The following is a 23,991-nucleotide window of genomic DNA, read 5'->3' on the forward strand; positions in this document are numbered from 1 at the left end:
CATCAAATGCCAAATTTCCATTCAAAGTTGTTACAAGTCAATTTACATATTTAGGTGTAACAATTACTAAAAACTTCAAGAATTTATTCAAAGAAAACTTAAACCCCTTATTGAATTATGTGAAAAAGAGGCTTTCTAAATGGTCCCCTATTTCTTTATCCCTAATTGGCCGAATTAATTCAATTAAAATGAAGATTCTTCCTAAATTTTTATGTCTTTTTCCAGGCCTTCCCTATTTTTATTCCCAAGACCTACTTTGATTCTTTAGATTCAATTTTAACATCTTATATTTGGAATAATAAACAAGCTCATTTAAGTAAAGTTTACTTACAAAGAAATAAAGAGATGGGTGGATTGGCCCTACCCAATTTTAGGTTTTACTATTGGGCTGCCAATATAAGGAATATTACTTTCTGGTCCTATTATATTTATCGTAAAGATTGCCCATCATGGGTCTCCTTAGAAGTTAATTCTGTAAAAAATTCCTCTATTGTCTCTCTTCTTGGATCATACTCTTCTTTTTCAGCAAATAAAACAACAGATAACATAGTTGTTAAGCAAACTTTAAGGATCTGGTCTCAATTTAGAAAATTTTTTGGTTTAGCGAATTTTTCATTATCATCTCCCATTCTCCTTAATTTTTTTTTATCCCTTCCATGACTGATAAAAGACTTTAAAGATTGGGATGAATTAGGTATTAAGTGTTTTTGGGACCAGTTTATCTCAGGATCTCTTGCTTCATTTGACTAATTGTCAAATAAATTTGCACTCCCAAAATCACATTTTTACAGATACCTTCAAATTAGAGATTTTCTACGTTTCCAATTAGCTACTTTTCTTATAGGTCCTGATAAAAATTTAGAGGACGATCTTTTAAATTTAAAACCTTTTGTTAATGGTTCTATTACCGGTATCTATAACTTGTTGATTGATTCTAGTAGACAAGACTTTTTAGATAAAATAAAAAAAGCTTGGGAGGATGACCTAAATTGTCAGATTTCTGATGATAGATGGAATAAAATTCTTAAACGGGTTAATAAATCATCTTTCTGTGCTCGTCATTCTCTTCTACAATTTAAAGTGGTTCATAGAGCTTACATTTCCAAACAGAAGCTCTCCAGTTTTTACCCAAATGTTTCTCCACTTTGTAATAAATGCAACTCTGCTGATGCCTCTTTAATTCATATGTTTTGGTTTTGCCCTACAATTGAAAAGTTTTGACGGGAAGTATTTCATATCTTCTCTCAACTTTCTAGGGTCCAATTTGACCCAAATCCCCTTACTGCCTTGTTTGGTATTATTGCAAATGAAGATATTGTTATGCCCTCGGCCCCCTCCTTTGTGAGAATCACAAGAGCCCTAGTCAAGGGGGGGTCAACTGACCCAAGAAAGGGAGACGTGCGGAAGACCACGTTCTCCCGAGAAGCAGAATAAAGGCGACATTGACTATTGTCTCATGGAGACCACGTGAAAAGCCCTCGGGCAAAGTGGGCTGGTTGAGAGAGAGATCGCATCACCTGCAACCTGATTGACACCTGCGATCCCGTGAAGAAGTATAAAGGAGGGTCTGAGGGGGGGACAACCCTCAGACGCACCAAGGAGACACCAAGGAAGCACGATACCGATTCCCGTGGGAGCGGGAAGCCATTTTGAAGGAAGCCACGTGCGTTAGATTCCAAATTTTGAATCTGTGGCTGGAACCATCGGAAGACCGCTTCTAACTAACAACGGGGAAGCCTGCTCCCCTGATTCCAAGGATTTGCTCTGTAAAGACAACGGGCAAGTGTTTATCCTTTCTCAACCATCTCTCTCTCTCCACAACGTGAAACCCCAGCGGTTCCCAAAAGGGAAAAGCCTGCAGCCTTCTGAGTGACTCTTTATATTTCAATTGGACTCAGTATTATCCCCTAGACAACTATAGAGCTTATTTCTGATTGATTATTATTACACCGGTGTTTTAGATTGAGTTTTGACGATGTATATGATCTGAATGTTTTGTATTAACCATACGTTTGTGCCCCTTTTTGAATAAAACGTTTGAAAATAGTAGCATCCGACTCAGCTGATCCCGCTATCTTTGCTGGTAAGTTACCTGGTTACGAGGTTACGTAACAAGATAACTTTAAATACTCCTAACCTACAGGTTTTAGTTTTTACCTCTCTTTTAGCAAGAAGAGCAATCTTGCTTAAATGGAAGGAGTCTACCCCTCCTACACATCTTCAATGGCTACGTGATATTATGTCTTATTTAAATTTAGAAAAGATCCGCTGCTCAGTCTTAAATTCGAAACAATCTTTTTATGATATTTGGGGACCTTTCCTAAATTACTTTTCCAATTTATAAAGTTTAACAGTGCACAGACTTTTATGTATATTTTTATCTTCTCTTCTTAAGTGAATGTTTTTTTTTCTAATTATCCATCGTCATCCATCAGCTTTTTTCTTTGGTAGGGGGTTGACTTTTTTCTATATATATATTTAAAAATTTTTGTTTATGATGTATGACCTGTCTTTAAATTTTTGATTACAGAGTGGTATACCTTTATGTGTTATGCTATAACATTTTGATCAATTTTATTACAATATATGAATGTACACAAGTTATGTTGAGATGTATCTATGTGTTGCACTCTGTAAATCTTTTTTTTCTTCTGAATAAAAATATTGTAAAAAGAAAGATGCTGGCTGGTTGGTGGGATCCTTGATGGCACTTAATGGCTAAGGGCCCTGTGTACGCAGTGCTCTTGATAAATGTCCCAGTCTCTCAGCTATTCTCACAGTCCTTTGTAGGGGCTTCTGGTCTGATGCCTTGCTGCTGCCATACCAGATGGAGATGCAACTCGTCAAGATGCTATCCTGTAAAATCCAGTTGAGTTTGGGGGGCTGGGAGAGCCTCGCTTGCCTCAATTTCCTCAGGAGGTGGAGGCGCTGCTGTGTCTTCTTGTTCAGGGAGGTGATAATAAGGAACCAGGTGAGGTCATCCGTGACATGAACTCCCATGAACCTGGTGTACTTAATTCTCTCTACGGAGGAGCCATCTATTCGCAGAGGGGAATTGGTCCACAATGATTTCCTTGGTCTTCTCCAGGTTCAGGAGAAACCTATTGTTCTTCTCACACCAATCCACCAGCCGCTTCACTTCCTCTCTCTACTCCGTCTCGTCATCGTTCTCGATGAGGTCGACCACTGTTGTGTCATCTGCAAACTTGATGACGTGGTTTGAGCTGGACCCTGCGACACAGTCGTGCCTCAGCAGTGGGCTGAGCACAGAGTCTTGGGGAGAGCAACTGCTCAGCATAATGACACTAGAGACTTTGCTGCCCACATGGACTGACTGTGGCCTTGCCATTAAGTCCAGCATCCAGTTACAGAGGGAGCAGTTGATTCCCGGCTTCTGGAGTAGGATGCGGTTGAACTGGCGTTTATAAACAGCAGTCTTGCATATGAGACCCCATTTTCCAGGTGTTTCCCTCCTTTCACTCACCGCACCATCAGTGTTCATGCCTTCACTATCTGCATCGCTGATTCTAGAACCTGTTATCTAAGTACTGTGCCCTCATTCTTTTTCAGAGAAAACAGAAAGGATGTAATACAGAGGCTGAATAAGGCACTGGTGAGGCCTCACTTTGAGAGTAGTGAGGAGCTTTGGGCCCCTGTTTAAGAAAGGATGTGCTGACATTGGGGAGGGTTCAGAGGAGGTTCACCAGAGTGAATCTGGCAATGAAAAGGTTATCATATGAGTGGCGAATGAAAGCTCTGGGCCTGTTTTTGCTGGAATTAGAACAATGGGTGGGGGGAATCTCACTGAAATCTATTGAATGTTAAAAACCTCGATAGAGTGGTTGTGGAGAGGGTGTTCCCTTTGGTGGGGGGAGTCTAGGACCGGAAGACACAGCCTCAGTATAGAGGGGTGTCCATTTAGAACAAAGATGAGGAAGTTTTTTCAGCCAGAGACGGGTGAATCTGTAGAATTCATTGCCACAGGTGCCTGTGGAGGCCAAGTCACTGGATGCATTTAAGGTGGAGGTCAATAGGTCCTTGATTAGTCAGGGTGTGAAAGGTTACGGGGAGAAGGCGGGAGACTGAGGCTATGAGGGAAATGGATACACCATGATGAAATGACAGAGCAGACTCAATGGGCCGAATGGCCTAATTCTGTTCCTGTGTCTTATGTTTTGGCCTTCCTCCAACAAACAATGTCTTTGACCAAGGTGAGGATTATCTTTCCGTGTATCTCCTGTTACGATTCCCAGCCCAGTCTGACTGTTGTTTCTGTGAATGACCACGGGCCAGTTCAGCGTGTGAGGCTCGTTGGTGAATGCTGTCTTTCCCGTTGCAGGATGGTGTGCAGTAGTACGTGTTACCGTGCAGAGACAGACACAGCGAGGGATCCCCGGGGGCTCTTTCGGGTTCACCATTTTACCAAGGTACCACTTCCTTTACCTGATGCATCATTTGATTTGCTTTTGGCAGGGGGTGGGGAACCTTTTCGAGAGCCTGTGACCAAATGGACGGTTATCTTCTCAGAAGGTTCTCATGTGCCGTGGTAATTTTGAGCAGAGGTTATCATTAATTAATGAATCAGTAACAATAAATGTCAAAAAGTAAATTCATTATCTAGCCAAGTCCAGTTTATTGCTATTTAACTGTACGTATATATGCTGTCAAATGAGACAATGTTTCTCTGAACTAGGGTATAAAGCACAGTAGTACATGTAACACACAATAACTTCGGAAAGTAAGAATTAAATTTACAGATGAATTACACATGGATAAACAAAGTAAAGCGTGTAAATTAAGTATTGTAGGACAACGTTCAGAACAAATTATCTGGTGACACTTGAATTGTGTTGCGGTAGGGAGTTCAGAAGCCTAACGGCCTGAGGGAAGAAGCTGTTTCCCATCCTGACCGTTCTTGTCTTTATGCATCGGAGTCTCCTGCCTGATGGTAGAAAGTCAAAGAGGATGCTGGATGGGTAGGTGGGATCCTTGATAATACTAAGGGCCCTGCGTACACAGTGCTGCTGATAAATGTCCCTGATGAATGGTAGGGAGACACCTATGATCCTCTCGGCCGTTCTCACGGTCCTTTGTAGGGACTTCCAGTGTGATGCTCAGACCAGGTGGAGATACAGCTTGTCAGGACGCTGTTAATGGTGCTCCTGGATGGGGTGGGGTGTACCTCGCTTGTTTCAATCTCCTCAGGAAGTGGAGGTGATGCTGTGCCTTCTTGTTCAGGGAGGTGCTATTGAGGGACCAGGTGAATTGGTACTCTTACCTCTCTCTACAGAGGAGCCGTGTGTGCGCAGAGGGGGGCACCTTCCTAAAATCCACAATCAATTCCTCGTCTTCTCCACAGTCAGACTCGGTTTGTTGTTCTCACACCAGTCCAGCAGCCACTCCACTTCCTCTTTATACTCCAACTCATCGTTGTCGTTGATAAGGTCAGCCACCTGGGAGAAACACACGCGGTCACGGGGAAAGCGTATAAACTTCCTACAGGCAGTGGCGGAAATTGAATCCAAGTCGCTGATACTGCTATGTTACCGTGATGCCCTACCATACTGTACTACCTGTGCTTTTGCCATTCATAAAAGTATAACGGGCATTCAAATAAATGACTTGTTCAAAGATTTAAAAAGGCAATTGGAAAAAAAGACGTAATTTATAAATAATACTGTTACTGTAACCATTTATTATCCAAATACTGATGTATGCATTAGGATTTTTAAACGTTTCATTCAATGTTGTGTTCTCGCCTCCATCTAGCTGACTCCAAGCTAGCATGAGACGCTTGGTAGGTTGTAAAAAAAATCATTCACTGCTTTATTTGGCAGCACAGATTATCAGTGTGTACCTTTTTATTATGGTGAGAGTTGAAAGAATCAAGGGGCAGCACTGCCTGCCGTGTGCCAACAAATTATTTGCTGGGTATGTCGTAAAGTGAACAGTCACTGACCAAATGCAGCTGGTGGCTATGAAAGTAGTCTTATTCAACACAGACATGTAAGCTGACAGCCCTTTGAAGTCATGAGAGAGAGACTCCCCAACCCAACATTGTAGTACATTTTTATTTGTTAAAGGACAAAAGTTACAGGACAATTTCTATAGTTACAATTACAGGACAATTTCTATAGTTACAATGCCCCCTTAATGCTTCTTTTGAGTTACATGTAGTTTTCTTCACGACCGACACACCCAAAATGAGTATTAATTACTGTCGTATTCATGCAGTGGGCTGTCAATTGCAATCATGCAATTGAATTGAATGATCTTTATTGTCATTATACAAAGGTACAATGAAACTCTGTTTGGCGTCCTCTCAGGCAATCAAACAAAGTGGTAGATAAAAACAAGACAGTAATAGAAAAACAGTATTAAATAGATAAGTAGCAGAAAATAAGTTGCAGCAGCACCAGAATATCACAGTAATGCACAAAGTGTCATTAGTGCGAGTATTTGAATCCTTGTGTGTGCTCACAGTCTCAGTCGTTGTTCTGTGATGGAGGCCACAGCTGTGGGGTAGAAGCTGTTCCTCAGTCTATTTGTCTATTGTTCAGTGTCCTGAACCTTTTGCTGGATGGCAGCAGGTCAAACAGGGAGTTAAATTTAATCCACAGTCCCTATTCAGATCTGAAGGTTGGTAGCTGAAGTAGTATATGTCCTAACCCTGAAATACACCCTAACATGTACATGTGCCAATGCCTGGTTCTTGGGATGTGGGCAACTTGTGGGGGGAGTGGGGAATGGAAGGGAGCACAGCAGCTGGTCCATGTTGTGACACAGAAGACTGTCTTACACTGGAGTCTGAGTGGTTAAGATAACATTGAAAGTTTTGGAATTCTGATCCAAAACCCCTAAAGTGACTATTACAATAGAGACAAAGGCAGTGAGTTATACGTGGTTGTACAATGCAGAAACAGGCCCTTTGTGTCATTTGCCCACATTTGATCCACAATCTTCTCTGCCTTGACAGTTCAAGTGCTTATCTAGATTGTTATTCAGAAGTACAGCCTGATAACAGGCCCTACCGGCCCAGTGAGCCCGCACCACACGGTTACATCCATGTCACCAATTAACCTTCTAACCCATCTGTATGTCTTCGGACTACGAGAGGAAACCGGAACACCGGGAGGAAACCCATGGGGAAAACATACAAGCTCCTTACAGGCAGCAGCAAGAATATGGCATGGTAGTAATTCGGCATTTTACAGAATCAGTGATCACTGATCGGTCTCCGATTCCTGTCACTGTAAGGAGTTTGTGCGTTCTATCCATTACTGCTTGGGTTTCCTCCGGGAGATCCTGTTTCCTCCTACATTCCAAAAATGTACCAGTTAGGGTTAGTAAGTTGTGGGCACGCTATGTTGGCACCGGAACTGTGGCAACACTTGCGAGCTGCCCCCAGCGCAGTCCTTGGACTGTTGGTCATTAATGCCAAACGAAGCATTTCACTGTTTCGTATGTACGTGTGACAAATAGAGCTTATCTCAATCTTATATTAAGACTGTTGTAGACACCTCCCCCAGCAAAAGAAGATTTTTACTATCTACCTGTTAGGTATTGTGCAGAGCAAGAACGACAATGGAGAGGTCTGAGTAAGTGTTTTTACTGAGTTGTATTAGTAATGATACACGCTGGGCAACTTGCAGTGTGGGAGTGACGAACTGGACCTGTTGGGACAAAAGACAAGAGCCCGTGTTCACAGAGAGTACTCGGTGCATCGGAGGTCTAGCCGATTCACTCGCCACATTCTCGCAATTGATGGGATACGGTACACTACCCAATCTCCCCCCTCGTTATTCTGTACACCTCTATCAGACCAGCCTCCTCTTCTCCAGAGAGAAACAACCTAAACAGTTGTCTCCATTTAACTGAAAAGCCCCTATCCAAGCGGTGTCCTGGCAGATCTCCTCTGTACCCTCTCCAGCACAGTCTTACTGTGTGGCAACCACCTCTGCACACAGTGCCCAGGTGTAGCCTGCCTTCTCTCTACTAAAGGATTGGTTTCTATCAGCTTGTTTGTGTTCCATTCAAGGTGGAGATGTTTGGAGTGACGGCAGCCGAGACAGGAAGCGAGAGCACAGAGTTACTGGATGAGTTTGTGTCACTTCAGAAGGAGATCTTCTCTGACCTTGGACTCCATTACAAGTGCGAATGACTCCCGACCAAGTCTGTTTTGCTTGGGTAGCTAGGGGCGGGGTACCTTACTGCTGAGTGAAGATCTGGTTAGGATGATCCTTCCCCTGTTGAAGTTCTGTAAAACCATAAGGCATAGGAGCAGAATTGGGCCATTTGGCCCGTCGAGTGAGCTCCACCATTCTATCATGGCTGATTTATTTTCTGGCTGAATCCCATTCACCTGCCTTCTCCCTGTCACCTTCAAATGTCCATACAAATCATGAACCTATCAAACTCTGCCTCAGAGATACCAAATGACTTGGCATCCACAGCTTTTCTTGCATCCAGTTCCCAATTGTGACCATCCCCTGAATGTGGTTGGCAGACAATGATCAGGAGACACAAGAGCAGAATTAGGACATCCACTCATCAAGTCTGCTCTGCCATTTCATCACGGCTTTTCCATTTCTCTCTCAACCTCATCCTTCTGTCTTCTCCCCATAATCTTTCACACCCTGAATAATCAACAAGCTATCAACCTCTGCCTTAAATGCACCCAGTGACCTGGCCTCCGTAGCAGCCCGTGGCAATGAATTCCACAGATTCACCACCATCTAGCTAAGTGAAGTCCTCCTCATCTCTGTTCTATATGGACGTCCCTCTACTCTGAGGCTGCGCCCTCTGGTCCTAGACTCCCCAACCAAAGGAAACATCGTCTTCACATCCACTCTATCTAGACCTTTTGACATTAAATATGTTTCAGTGAGATTCCCCCCCCCCGCCCCTCCACTTCATTCTTCAATTTCCAGTGAACACAGGCCCAGAGCCACCATTGCTGCTCATATGATAACAGTTTTGTTCCCGGAATCATTCTCATAAACCTCCTCTGAACCTTCTCCAATGTCAGCACACCCTTCCTCAGATAAGCGGCCAAAACTGCTCATAATATGCCAAGTGAGGCCTCACCAATGCATTATACAGCCTCAGCATACATCCTTGCTTTGAATAAGGCCTCGTTTGAGTAGCTGATAGAGAATCTTGCAAGGTAGTCGAGACCTGTTAACCCAGCAAGGAGCCAATGTTCTCAAAGTTCAAAGTACATTTGGTGTCAAAGTATGTATAACTGATACAACCTTGAGATTTGTCTGTTTACAGGCAGCCACAAGAAAACCGAAAGATCCCAATTTAAAATAAAGACCAACACTCAACGTGCAGAGAGATATTGTGCAAGTGATAAAAGCAACAACATTCAGAACAGAAGTGAGTCCATAGCCCCACACCCCAGAGCAGCTGGAGCAGGCCCTCGGAGCCTCAGTTCATCGTACAGTGGGACCACCACTCCAGTGCCTGTTGACATGTCCAGGCCACTAGCAAACAAAATCTTCACATTCCTCAATAGCTTGGCCACTTCCTGTCTGTAATTCCTTCATCTTTATAATCCTGTCAATAAACTCAGGAATTCTCCCCCACACCCAGCCGACCCAGCATATGGTCCCTTTAAAATATACCACATGAATGCATTTGGTCACCTGAGCCAGGTGTGACAGCGTGGGGAAATTTTGCCACTTGAAAGATGCTATACGAGGACAGACCCTGTGTCTTTCTGCCTCCCATTCCCATACCGACATGTTAGTCCATGGCCACCTCTACTGTCTCGATGAGGCCACACTCAGGTTGGAGGAACAACACCTTGTATTCCCGTCTGGGTAGCCTCCAAACTGATGGTGTGAACATTGGTTTCTTGAACTTCTGGTAATGACGCCCCCCCCCCCCCCCCCCCCCATCCACTGCACTATTCTCCATTCCTGTTTCCCTCTCACACCTTCTCTTACTTGACCATCACCTTCCTCTGGTGCTCCTCCCCCTTCCCATTCTTCCATGATCTTCAGGCCTCTCCTCCTCCTGCCATTTGTCTCTTTCACCAATCAACTTCCTAGTTCTTTACGTCACCCCTCTCCCCGTTTCACCAATCACCTGCCACCTTGTACTTCTTCCTCCTCTTTCCCCTACCCACCTTCTTATTCCGACTTCTCCCTTTCCTTTCTAGTCCTGATGAAGGGTCTCGACCTGAACCATCGACTGTTCACTCTTTTCCATAGATGTTGCCCGACACTCAACCTGCCGAGTTCCTCCAGCGTGCTCTATGCGTTGCTCTGGACTATCAGCTTCTGTGGATCTTCTCATGCTCGAGACCTTGTGAAGTGTGCTGCTCCCCCTATCAATCCGGTTAATCTGTTTCACAATTTAATCCACCTGGCTTGATTGCAGAACACCTAACAAAGTGCTTGAGGCAGTTACTATCGTCTCATTTAAGAAACAGGTGCTTGGAAGGATATGGGCCTGACCCAGGAACATTGGGACTAGGTTGGGGGGGTCGGGGGTGGACTGAAAGTGCTTGCATCCACGCTGTGCTGTAATGTAGCAGTCAGCGTGGTGTTTTACAGCACCGATTGGGGTTTGACTCCCATACTGTCTGTAAGGAGTTTGTACGTTCTCCCCATGACCACATGGCTTTCCACCGGGCGCTCCAGTTTCCTTCCACAGTCCGTATGGATTGGGGTCAGTGAGTTATGGGCATGCTGTGTTGGCACCAGAAGCATGGCAGCTCTTGCCCCAGCATAACCCTGGCTGATTTAATTTGATGCAAATGACACATTTCATTGTGTGATTACATGTACTGTACATGTGACAAATAAAGTTAATCTCTTTAATCTTGGTCTATCAACTCCCTTTTTAAATTTACAGATGCAACACAGAACAGTCCCTTCCAGCCCAACCCAGCAATCCCCTTGATTTAACCCTAACCTAATCACAGGACAACTTACAATGACCAGTTAACCTACTGACGGTACGTCTTTGGACTGTGGGAGGAAACCAGAGCACCTGGAGGAAACCCACGTGCTCACAGGAAGAACTTGTCGCCTCCTTTCTGATGGCATCAAAATTGAACTCCAAACTCTGATGCACCCAGTAAGGTCTCACTGACCGCTATGCTACTGTGGCCACATGGTTCCTCTGGTACCCTTGCCACAAACTAGCCCTCAATTACATTGTGGAAGGAAACTGGAGCTTTCCATTGAAACCCACCGGTGATTGCTTTGCCAATCCTGGATCTGTTTAATGTGGTGTTGCACTTCCCTGCCCGTTTTAAGCTTGACTTTCGCCCTCACTCCGTCACTGCAGACCTGAGCATGCTTTTTTTTTTGCTTGGCAGACTTCTGGACATGCCGACTCAGGAACTGGGGCTGCCTGCTTACCGCAAGTTTGACATCGAAGCCTGGATGCCTGGGAGGGGTGATTATGGAGAGGTAGGTTGGTGGAAGCTGTATTGACATGCCAAGTCAAGTTGTTGAGTTTATTGTCGTGAGGACAAATGCAGTGAGGTAGAGGTACAGTGAAAAACTTGCAGCAGCATTGCAGTCCATGTCGATTCAAATACTTATATATCCAGTGTCTTAGAGGAGACTCGACTAGCTGCTGCCTTGACTAAAGGGCATGTCTTACAACGATAGGTCGAGCGAGCCAGGGCTTTTCTGTTTGAAGCAAAGGAGGATGAGAGGTGACCTGATAGAGGTGTTCAATATGAAAAGGACCATGGAAAGCATGAATACTGGAGACTATTTCCCAGGGCGGACGTGCCTAATTCAAGGGTGCAAAGTTTCAAGGTGATTGCAGGAAATTGTACGGGTGGATGTCGTGTGTAAGTTCTTTACTCAGAGTGGCGGGTGTGAGGAATTCACTGGCAAAGGTGGTGGCAGAGTTAGAAGCATTAGGAAACTTTTACGAAACTTTCATATAAGCACATGGATGACAGAAAATGGAGGGCTGTGTGGGATGGGAGGGTTAGGTTGATCTTAGAGAAGTTGAAAGGGTTGGCATGACATTGTGGGCTGAAGGGCCTGTACTCTTCTGTAATATTCCATATTTTATACAAGACAGGACTGTGCAAAACATAACCACTATAGGAGACAAGTCCGTGGTAGTACAAGAGGTGGTTCTTTGTGCTTCTTTACTGAGGTCAGGTTAGGGTTGTGCAGATTGTTCAAAGAACCTGGTAAAAATGGAGCTATTCCTGAACAGTAACAGACATCAGGGAGCACATAGAGAGGCAGATTCTGGAACGGTGGAATAATAATAATAGGGTTGTGGTGATGGGTGATTTGACTAGCAAGAGTTTAGATGGAATGGAGTGTGTTAGGTGTGTTACATTTCCTGACACAGTATGTAGATAAGCCACTGAGAGGAGAGGCTGTACTTGATCTGGGTATTGATCAGGTGTCAGATCTCGCAGCGGTAAAGCATTTTGGAGGCTGATCACAACTCTGTCTCCTTTACCATAGTGCTGGAGAGGGATAGCAGCAGACAATTTGGGAAAACATTTAATTGGGGTAGGGGGGAAATATGATGCTATTAGGCAGGAACTTGGGAGCTTAAATTGGGAGCAGGTGCTCTCAGGGAAATGCAAAGCAGAAATGTGGCAAATGTTCAGGGAGCACTTGCATGGCGTTCTGCACAGGTGCGTTCCATTGAGGCAGGGAAATGATGGTAGGGTAAAAGAACCATGGTGTTCAAAGGATCTAGAAAATCTAGTTAAGAAAAAAAGAAAAGTTTACAACAGGTTCAAGAAACTAGGTACTGCTAGAGCTATAGAACATTACAAATGTGCCAGGAAGGAGCTTAAGAATGAAATTAGGGGCCATGAGAAGACCTTGGTGAGCAGGATTAAGTGTAACCCCAAGGCATTTTACAAGTATTGTGAAGAGCAAGAGGATGAGCCGTGTGAGATTAGGACCAATCAGGTGCGATAGTGGAAATGTGTGCCTGGAGTCAGAGGAGGTAGCAGAGGTACTTAATGAATACTTTGCTTCAGTATTCACCAGTGAAAAGGTACATTGACAATTGTGGAAATGACTTACAGTGGAATAAAACGCTTGAGTGTGTAGAGAATGTGCTGGAGCTTTTGAAAGGTATTAAATTAGGTAAGTCGCTGGGACCGGACGAGATACATCCCAGGCTACTGTGGGGGGTGAGGGAGGAGATTGCTGAGCCTCTGCTGATGATCTTTCCATCATCAATGGGGACAGGAGAAATACCAGAGGATTGGAGGGTTGCAAATGTCATTCCCATGTTCAAGAAAGGGAGTAGAGATAACCTAGGAAATTATAGACCAGTGAGTCTTACTTCAGTGGTGGACAAGTTGTTGGAGAAGATCCTGAGAGGTAGGATTTGTGAGCTTTTGGAGAGACAAGCTGATTAGGGACAGTCAGTATGGCTTTGTCAAGGGCAGGTCATGTCTTACAGGTGCCAGGCTCAAGGATGTCTCAGATCCCATCCATAACCTTTTGCAGGGGGAGGGAGAGCAACTAGATGTCTTGGTACATATTGGTACCAATGACATAGGAAGGAAAAGCAACGAGGTCCTGAAAAGAGAGTTTAGAGAGGTAGGTAGAAAGCTGAGAAGCAGGACTTCCAGGGCAGTAAGTTCTGGGTTGCTGTCTGTACCATGTGCCAGTGAGGGTAGAAACAGGATGATTTGGCAGATAAATGCATGGCTGAGAAGCTAGTGTAGGGGGCAGGGGTTCAGGTTCTTGGATTGTTGGGATCTGTTCTGGGGGAGTGTGACCTGTACAAAAGTGACGGGTTGCACCTGAACCCGAAGGGACCAATATTCTCGCGGGCAGGTTTGTTAGAGCTGTTGGGGAGAGTTTAAACTAATTTGGCAGGGGGCTGGGAACTGGAATGATGGGACTCAGGATAGGTCGGATAATTAAAAAAAGTAAAGATAGAGTGCAGTCAGACTGTCAGGAAGGGGAGGCAGGTGATGGGAAATAATTGCAACCAGCAGGGTGAGTATTAGTGCATTAACGATGCAAAATCAAAAAGGATAGCAATTGTATCTCAAAGCACCCGAGTATAAGAAATAAGGTGGGTGATCTTGTTGCACTATTACAGATTGCCAGGTATGATGTTGTGGCCATCACTGAATCATGGCTGAAGGATGGTTGTAGTTGGGAGCTGAATGTCCAAGGTTACACGTTGTATCGGAGGGATAGGAAGGTAGGCAGAGAGGGTGGCGTGGCTCTGCTGGTAAAAAAATGGCATCAAATCAGTAGAAAGATGTGACATAGGAATGGAAGATGTTGAAGTCTTGTGTGTTGAGTTAAGAAACTGCAAGGTAAAAGGACGTTGTTGAGTTATATACAGGCCTCCAAACAGTGGCTGGTAGATGGACCACAGATTACAACAGAAAATAGAAAAGGCGAGTCAAAAGGGCAATGTATGGTAGTCGTGGGAGATTTTAACATGCAGGTCGATTGGAAAAATCAGGTTGTAATGGATCTCAAGAGAGTGAGTTTGTTGACTCCTAAGAGATGGTTCTTTTAGAGCAGTATGTCATTGAACCTACGTTTGTACTAAGGGATCAGCTTATACTGGATTGGGTATTACGTAATGAACCAGAGATGGTTAAGGTAAAAGAACCCTTAGGAACCAGTGACCAGTGATCACAATATGATTGTGTTCAACTTGAAATTTGATAGGGAGAATGTAAAGTCTGATGTAGCAGTATTTCAGTGGAGTAAGGGAAATTCCAGTGGTATGAGAGAGGAGTTGCCCAAAGTACATTGGAAGGAGCTGCTGGCAGGGACGTCAGCAGAGCAGCAATGGTGTGAGTTTCTGGGAAAAATGAGGAAGGTGCAGGACATGAATATTCCAAAAATGAAGAAATACTCAAATGGCAAAATAGTACAACCGTGGCTGACAAGGGAAGTCAAAGCTAATGTAAAAGCAAAAGGAAGGGCATACAACAAAGCAAAAATTAGTGGGAAGACAGATGATTGGGAAGTTCTTAAAAACCTACAAGGAGCAACTAAAAGAATCATTAGAAAGGAAAAGTTGAAATATGAAAGCAAGCTAGCAAATAATATCGAAGTGGATAGTAGAAGTTTTTTTCAAGTATGTTAAAAATAAAGGAGAAATGAGAGTGGATATAGGACTGCTAGAAAATGAGGCAGGAGAAATAATAACGAGGGACAAGGAGATGGCTGATGAATTAAATGAATATTTTGCAACAGTCTTCACTGTGGAAGACACTAGCAGTGTGCCTGATGTTGTCGTGTGTGAAGGAAGAGAAGTGGGTACAGTTACTGTTACAAGGGAGAAGGTGCTCAAAAAGCTGAAAGACCTAAAGGTACATAAGTCACCCGACCAGATGAACTGCACCCTAGGGTTCTGAAAGAGGTAGCATTAGGGATTGTTGTGGTATTAGAAATGATCTTTCAAAAATCATTGGACTCTGGCATGGTGCCTGAGGACTGGAAAATTGCAAACATTACTCCACTCTAAAGAAGGAGGAAGGTAGCAGAAAGGATATTATAGACCAGTTAGCCTGACCTCAGTGGTTGGGAAGATGTTAGAATCAGTTGTTAAGGATGAGGTGATGGAGTACTTGGTGACACAGGACAAGATAGGACACAGTCAGCATGGTTTCCTTCAGGGAAAATCCTGCCTGACAAACCTGTTATAATTCTTTGAGGAGATTACAGGTAGGATAGATAAAGGAGATGCAGTGGATATTGTATATTTGGATTTTCAGAAGGCCTTTGACAAGGTGCCACTCATGAGGCTGCTTACCAAGTTAAGAGCCCATAGAATTACAGGAGAGTTACTAACATGGTTAGAGCATTGGCTGATTGGTAGGAGGCAGCAAGTGGGAATAAAAGGATCCTTTTCTGGTTGGCTGCCAGTGACTAATGGTGTTCTGCAGGGGTCAGTGTTGGGGCCACTTCTTTTTATGCTGTATATCAATGATTTAGATGATGAAATAGATGGCTTTGTTGCCAAGTTTGCAGATGAGTCAAAGATTGGTGGAAGGGCGGGTCGTGTTGAGAAAACTGGATGCAAAAGGACTTAGACAGATTAGGAGAATGGGCAAGAAAGTGGCAAATGAAATATAATGCTGGAAAATACATGGTCATGCACTTTGGTAGTAGAAATAAATGTGCGGACTATTTTCCAAATGGGGAGAAAATCCAAAAATTTGAGATGCAGAGGGACTGTGGAGTCCTTGTGCAGAACACCCTGAAGATTAACTTGCAGGTTGAGTCGGTGGTGAGGAAGGCAAATGCAATGTTAGCATTCATTTCAAGAGGTCTAGAATACAAGAACAGGGATGTGATGCTGAGGCTTTATAAGGCACTGGTGAGGTCTCAACTTGAATATTGTGAACAGTTTTGGGCTCCTTGTCTTAGAAAAGATGTGCTGGCATTGGAGAGGTTGAAAGGATGATTCCAGGAATGAAAGGGTCCATACGAGGGACGTTTGATGGCTCTGGGCCTGTACTCGCTGGAATTCAGAAGGATGAGGGGGGATCTCATTGAAACCTTTGGAATGTTGAAAGGCCTAGACAGTAGATGTGGAAAGGATGTTTCCCATGGTGGGAGAGTCTAGGACAAGAGGGCACAGCCTCAGGATAGAGGGTCGTCCAGGGGTAAGTTTTTCACACAGAGAGCGATGGGTGCATGGAATGCACTGCCAGCGAGCGTGTTAGAGGCAGATACAATGTGGTCTTTTAAGAGGCTCTTAGATAGGTACATGGAGCTCAGAAAAATAGAGGGCTATGTGGTAAGGTAATTCTTCTAGAGTAGATTACATTGTCAGCACAATATTGTGGGCTGAAGGGCCTGTAATGTGCTGTAGATTCTGTGAAACTGATGGTGTAGGACTTCAGGACTCTACCTCTTACACGATAGTAGTAGCAGCCCAGATACTGCAGTGGAGATTCTTGATAACAGATCTTCCAACCTTGTCGCGTGCCTCCATGACCTGGAGAGCCGTGTTGTCTGGAGTCAGGACTTTATGCTTTGGCTTCTTGGCAGGGTCACCCGTACCAAACAGGTCAAAGGGTAGAGGCCAGGCTAAGAGTGGTCCACCGGTCCTCCAGGTTCGGGGGTTCCGCTCAGCGCTAACAACCCTGACTGGTCAAACAAAACTGTTACTGAAACAGCAATGAAGAATCCTTCTACATCTGAGTGTGACGGTATTCCTGAGTCTCCACCCGGGACGGGTGACTGACAGCAGTGAAAACCGAGAGGAAGCTACTGACAGGATGAAGGAAGGCCTGAACACCACCAGAGTTGGAGGATCTTCACTGCTGCCCTAAACGCCAGCGGCGTAGTGGGCAGTAAGAAAGTAAATGATAACGGGTGCCAGCTTTTTGAGGTGGTGCCTCTTGTCGATGTTTTCATTGATGGGGAGGGCTGTGCCCACTGCTCTGTGCATCCTCTTGTGTTCCTGTGTGTTGGATTTGCCGTATCAGGATGTTGAAACAGGAGGAGATGTAATGCAGATTGTGGGAAAACTCCCATCTTGTCGAAACAAGCTGTAACAGAGGTGAACGGGGAGTTAATGTTTCCTCACTGGGGTGACTAGATACGTTGAGGACACTGATGAAGGAATTTCTGGACCAACAGGAGTACTATGGAGGCTCTCACACAAAATGATGCAGGAACTCAGCAGTTCAGGCAGCATTTATGGAGAGGAATGAATAGTTGATGTTTCAGGCCAAGACACTTCGTCAGGAAACATCGATTGACTATTCCTCTCCATCGGTGCTGCCTGACCTGCAGAGTTCTTCCAGCATGTTGTGTGAATTACTCTGGATTTCCAGCAGCTGCAGAATTGTTTGTGTCAATGGAGTCTCTAATACTCAGTATGTTTAAGATGGATCATTTGATTCCGAATCAGGTTTAACGTCATCAGCATACGTCGTGAAATTTGTTGTCTTTGTGGCAGCAGTACAATGCAATGCCTAATAGAAAAGATGAATGACAGTAAATATAAAATAGGTGAATTAAATAAGTACGGTAAAAATGAAAATAAAAAAGTGGAGGTAGTGTTCATTGCCTATTAAGAAATCAGATGGCAGAGCGGAAGAAACTGTTCCTGAATCATTGAGTTTCTGTGTTCTGACTTCTGTACCTCCTTCCTGATGGTAACAGTGAGAACAGGGCACGTCCTGGGTGATGGGGGTCCTTAATGATGGATGCCACCATTTTGAGGCATTGCACCTTGAAGATGTCCAAAGAAACTACGGAGACTAGTGCCCATGATAGAGCTGACTAGTTTTTAGGTATAATGGAAGTTGAGGGTTAATTTAGGAAAATGGTGTGGAAGTTAAAGATTTTTAAGATTAGCTTTATTTGTCAGATGGATTTTGAATCATCGGTGAAATGCATCGTTTGCATCAAATCAAGTCAGTGAGAATTGTGCTGGGCAGCCTGCAAATGTCGCCTCACTTCCTGCATCAAGATTCTGTTGTTTTATTGTTCCTTTCTGTGCCTCGTGGCACGTCAGCCGGCCGTTTCTTTGGCATTTGTCTGTTTTTTTCACGAGGTTCGACATTCGACCCAGCACGGATGCAATGAGCAGGCCAGGTACAAGCCTGGGAGCACTCCGATGCGAATGCCACTACACCACCGGCTGGCTACACAGCATAGTCTAAATAAAAGATCTCTTCACGTGGCAGAACTGATTTTTGGGACCGAATGGTCTTTTATCATGTTCTTTTATGTATAGTAGTCGGTCTGTTTAACAAGCCAACCATAATACCAGAACAAACTTTGATCCACTGGTGTGAGGAAGGCTCACTGGGGGAAAAGCAGCAAGAAAGAGCAATGGCTGCTCATTTGGTATTCCTCCAGCTCCCAGCTTGTCCTTGGGGAGTTCACATACAGAGCCCCTTGGATCTTCAAGTCCTGCTGTGTGTGAGGGGCAGACAGCCACCTCTGTCCATCCGTGGTGGTGTAGTGCATGGCTGGTGATCCTCCAGAGCATGAGCCCAAGTTTGTGAAAATCTTCTAATTACTTTTCTGATACATCATGGTGATTTTGAACAGAAGTTTTTGTTTAATTCATTAGTAACTATAATTATGGGCATTTTTAAGGACAAAAGATGAGTTAAGTTGTTTATTTATGTGTAGTAATTGTTTTACTATTGGTGAAAGTATAACAGACATTGAAATTAATGGAAAGACCATGATTGCACATGTCGTACAACACGGCACATAATGATGATATCAAGTGTCAAGTTTATTGTCATTTAACTACGTACATGTAATAGCATACAACCATATAATGTAGATAGAAACGAGGCAACGTTTCTCTGAACAGGGTGTAAAGCACAGTAACACACAGAGCACACAAGGTAAGGATATAATATTAATAATTATACTGGAACAGATTAACCAGTGACACTTTGAATACCGTAGATTCCGGATTTTAAGCCGCTACTTTTTTCCCACATTTTGAACAGCTTTGAACTCTGCGGCCTTTAATACGGAGCGGCTAATGTATTTTTTTTTTCATGCCGCCGAAAACATTTTGCCTCGTAACAGTAGACCAATAAAATTGATGAGTAGTTCACAGAGGTCCAATGAAATTGTACGATAAATCAAGCGCACTTTCACAATTAAATTATTGTAAATCAGTCATTTGTACTCACCCTCATCAACATGGAAAACACTCGAAGAAAAGCATTGTGCTGCCTTTATGGCAGTTATTTAATTTATAATATTTTCGCTTAGTAATTCATTTTCTAGTTAAAGTTAGAAGAGTTTTAACTATATTTGTTTTCTGTACTACATCGCGGGATGCTATGATGTCACACCCGGTTTCGCCGCGTCTTGTGGGAAAAATGCCAGTTTGCGATAAACGGGACGGCGGGGGGCGAGCGGCGGAGCGGCATTAGATCTGAGCGAACGCTGCTTTTAAGTTAAAGGCGATCAATAACTTTTCCTGGTAGGCTGCAGTATATATATTTTTTACCAGTCGTTAGGAGATATTGGAATGTTGTTCAGTAAAGAAGTATACGCAACGTATATTTAAAAGTAGCCGCGTTACGGGCACGGTTCGAAAAAAAGCATTTGCAATATGTATTTGTTTATGTTACCATATGGATTTAATTAAAAGTTAAAAAATCCTCACGTGTAATATCTTTCTGTGTAAATATCTCATATTACAACGTGGGACACCTGCGGCCGAAAATCCGGTGCGGCCTAAAATCCGGTGCGGCCTTTACAAGTAAAAAATTGATTTTATTTCTAAAATTAGAGCCAGCGGCTTTTAATCAGGTGCGCTCTGTAGTCCGGAATCTACGGTACAATGCGGCAGGGAGTTCAGAAGCCTAATGGCCTGAGGGAAGAAACTGTTTCTCATCCTGACTGTTCTCGTTTTTATGCATCGGAGTCTCCTGCCTGATGGTAGAAAGTCAAGGAGGATGCTGGATGGATGGATGGATGGGATCCTTGATAATACTAAGGGCCCTGCGTACGGAGTGCTCCTGGTAAATGTCCCCGTTGAATGGTAGGGAGACCCCTATGATGTTCTCAGCTGTTCTCACAACCCTTTGTAGGGACTTCCGGTCTGATGCTCTGCTGCTCCCGTACCAGATGGAGATACAGCTTGCTGGGATGCCCTCTGAGTGTTGCTCATGTAAAATGCAGTTTATCATGAGGATTTCACTGGACAATAAATTTTTTCAAAAGGGTTGCTTTCTCAATTTTTTTGGTCTATGATAGGACACTTGAAGCTGAAAATAGAATTTCAGATTACTTGTATCACAGGAATTTGGAGAAACAAGAAATCAACTTCTATTGAATATAGTTCATCTAATTGAATAACAGGGCTGATGCTTTGCAGTAGTTCAACTAAGCTAAAAATGTTTTGCTGATGAATTTCATTTGTCTGAGGCTTCACATTTGTGTCCAACAATAATCAGCCAGTATCGATGGATTCCAGTTTCCCTGATACCGTTTCTCCATGACGGCAATGTCCTGGTGAAACCTTTCACCATGCTCATCACTAACAGCACCAAGATTTACAGGGAAGAAGTCTAAATGGGAATGCAGGAAATGAATCTTTAGTGACATGTTGCACTTCATGCTGAAGCATGTTGTCATGTGGTTTTGTGCTCCGTAGTTGCCAAGAAAATGTTCAACAACATCCTTGAATGCCTTCCATGTGATTTTCTCCGGTCCCACTAGAAATTCTTCAAATTGCCTGTCATTGATGACCTGTTTGATTTGTGAACCAACAAAAGTTTGGCATCAGTTATTCTGACTTGAGTTATGAATTGAAACAACAAATATAGGCAATTTCAATAAAATGATGCATGATAGTGAAATTTTGCAGTGATTGTTATGATCAGCGACCCAAATTCCGTAAGATACACCCTACAGTATTCAGGGAGCAAAATCTCTGTCGCCCATTGGGGTTTAAAGATAGAGGGCTGCACCACATGCTGTGTGCCATCAGAATTATTCCACGTGCCTTCTTGGGCACGTGTGCCACATGTTCACCACCCCTGCTACTGTTTGTTTCATACTATGAAGAAATACTGAGTTATGGAAGAGACAAAATTCAGAAAATAGTAACAAATAGAATGGCGTTTCAGAACATAAATGGCCTCTGGGTTACAACTTCCTTCTGCACAGTATCTTCCCAATGGTCGTCAAGGCAGATTTTCACCTTGCTAATCCCAAAGTGTAGAATTTAATTTTATCTCTGTCTCCCTCTCTCTCTGTCTCTGTCTCTGTGTGTGTATGTGTGTGTCTCTCTCTCCCCTCCCTCCCTGCTTGTCTCTGTCTATCTCTCCCTTGAACACTCTATCTCCATTTCAGACACACACACACACACACACTCACTTTCACACACACAAAACAGACACTCACACACACACTCTCACACACACACAAAAGACACACTCACACACACAAAACACACTCACACACTCAACACACTCTCACACACACACTCGCACACACACACTCACACACACACCCACTCTCTCTCTCTCACACACACACTCACACACACACTCACACACACACACACACACACACACACTCTCACACACACAAAGCACTCACACTCACACACACACACACACACACTCTCTCTCTCACACACACACACACACACTCTCTCTCTCACACCTTTCGACTGTGGGAGAAGCAGGAGCACCTTTCCTGAGGAAATCCATGCTGTCAGGGGGAGAATTGACAAACGCATTAGAGACAGTTGTGGGAATTAACCTGGGTCACCTATACTGTAAAGCTTTGTACTAACCAGTGCACTACTCTGCCATCTGCATCTCTACTCCTTCCTTCAAGTTCATGACAATATTGTTTTGCATTTCCCTTTGCTAGATATCCAGTGCCTCCAACTGCACGGACTACCAGAGCAGAAGACTGAATATCATGTACTATGACGAGGCAGCTCAGTTAAAATACGCTCACACTGTAAGTAAGAGGAAGCCCTATTTGTGCTCTCAGATTCTGTTATCATTCCTGCTTTCTTGGGTAAAGTCATTGATAGAAATTATGTTCAGTACAGAGATAGTTAACAGCAATCTATATTTCCCACGATGTCGATTTAGAGCTCCTCCAAGAGAACCACATCCTTGTCGTTGGGTTTGGAGGCTTGCGTGGCTCAATGACCCGGAGAGCCGTGTTGGCTGGAGTCAGGGGTTTATGCTTTGGCTCTTGGTAGCGTCAGCCATGCCAAACAATCAAAGAGTAGAGGCCAGACTGAGTGATCCATTGGTTCAGCTCAGGGCTAACAACTGCTGACTGGTCAAAAAAAATTGTTACAGAAACAGCAATGAAGCATTGTTCAACCTCTGTGGGCAATGGTATGGACAGACAGAGAGGGAGGACTTTCAGTGCTGCCCTAAACACCAGCGGCGTAACAAGTAGTAACTAAGGTAAGTTAATTTGGGGTTAAACATTCGCCAAGCACGACAGGTGACTCTTTCCTCTTCAACCTGTGAGTCAGAGGTCAGCAGTTTTTCATTCATATCAGAAGATTGTGGGTGAAGTCAAAGTCAAGTTTATTATCATCTGCACAAGTACGTTAATGTACAGATGCAATGAAAAGCTTGTTAGCAGCAGCTTCGTAAGCACCTAGCATCAAATAAGCAGCGTTCACAAGAAAACATAAATTATAAATCAAAGTTGCCTTCATGAATCACAGGTAGATAGGGTCGTAAAGAAAGCTCCTGGCATATTGGCCTTCATAAATCAAAGTATTGAGTACAGCAGATGGGATGTTTATGTTGAAGTTCTAAAAGACGTTGGTAAATCCTAATTTGGAGTATTGGGTGCAGTTTTGGTCACCCACCTACAGGAACGATGTAAGTAAGTTTAAAAGAGCACAGAGAAAATTTACAAGGATGTTGCAAGGACTAGAGGACCTGAGTTATAAGGAAAGATCGAATAGGTTAGGGTGTTATTCCTTGGAATGTAGAAGCTTGAGGGGAGATTTGATAGAGATATACAAAATGATGAGGAGTATAGATAAGGTAAATGCAAGCAGGCTTTTCCCACTGAGGCTGGGTGGAACTACAACCAGAGGCTGAAAGGTAAAAAGTTTAAAGGGAACATAAGAGGGAACTTCTTCACTCAGAGGGTGGTGAGAGTGTGGAACGAGTTCCAGCGTATGAGGGGCCATTGTCCCAGTGCAGGTAGATAGGAGCGGGTGGTTTAAATGGTTCAGCATGGACTAGATGGGCTGAAAGTCCTGTTTCGGTCCTGTACTTTTCTATGACAGTATATACAATCTTTTACAGGAAAACACCATTAGAACGAAAAATAGGGCTCGTTTTAGTGCAAAATGGACACAGTATTGCTAAACTGTATTGATTAAGGTTTTGTTGGTTGGTTGAAGAAGCAAATGGTTTCAGGGAAGTAGCTGATCTTGAACCTGCCTTGAGTCCTGAGCACAAAGTTGAGGCCGGACTGGGGCCAACCTGGGGTCCACAGACCCCTTGGTCAACGATAAGGGTCTATGGCATAAAAAAAAAGTTTGGGAACC

General features: G+C 43.8%; 1 protein-coding gene across 2 annotated transcripts in view; it reads left to right on the forward strand.

The window, feature by feature from the left end:
- sars2 (seryl-tRNA synthetase 2, mitochondrial) overlaps positions 1-23,991 on the forward strand; it is a 107,223-nt gene that overhangs the window by 71,721 nt on the left and 11,511 nt on the right. For both annotated transcript variants that reach the window (XM_073063864.1, XM_073063865.1), the window contains 4 exons: positions 4,340-4,427; positions 8,039-8,151; positions 11,336-11,429; positions 22,326-22,418. In XM_073063864.1, the coding sequence (XP_072919965.1) occupies positions 4,340-4,427; positions 8,039-8,151; positions 11,336-11,429; positions 22,326-22,418 (388 nt within the window). The remainder of the gene's footprint in view (positions 1-4,339; positions 4,428-8,038; positions 8,152-11,335; positions 11,430-22,325; positions 22,419-23,991) is intronic.

This window comes from Hemitrygon akajei, chromosome 12, assembly GCF_048418815.1.
Source record: "Hemitrygon akajei chromosome 12, sHemAka1.3, whole genome shotgun sequence".
In the NCBI taxonomy this organism is placed as follows: Eukaryota; Metazoa; Chordata; class Chondrichthyes; order Myliobatiformes; family Dasyatidae; genus Hemitrygon; species Hemitrygon akajei.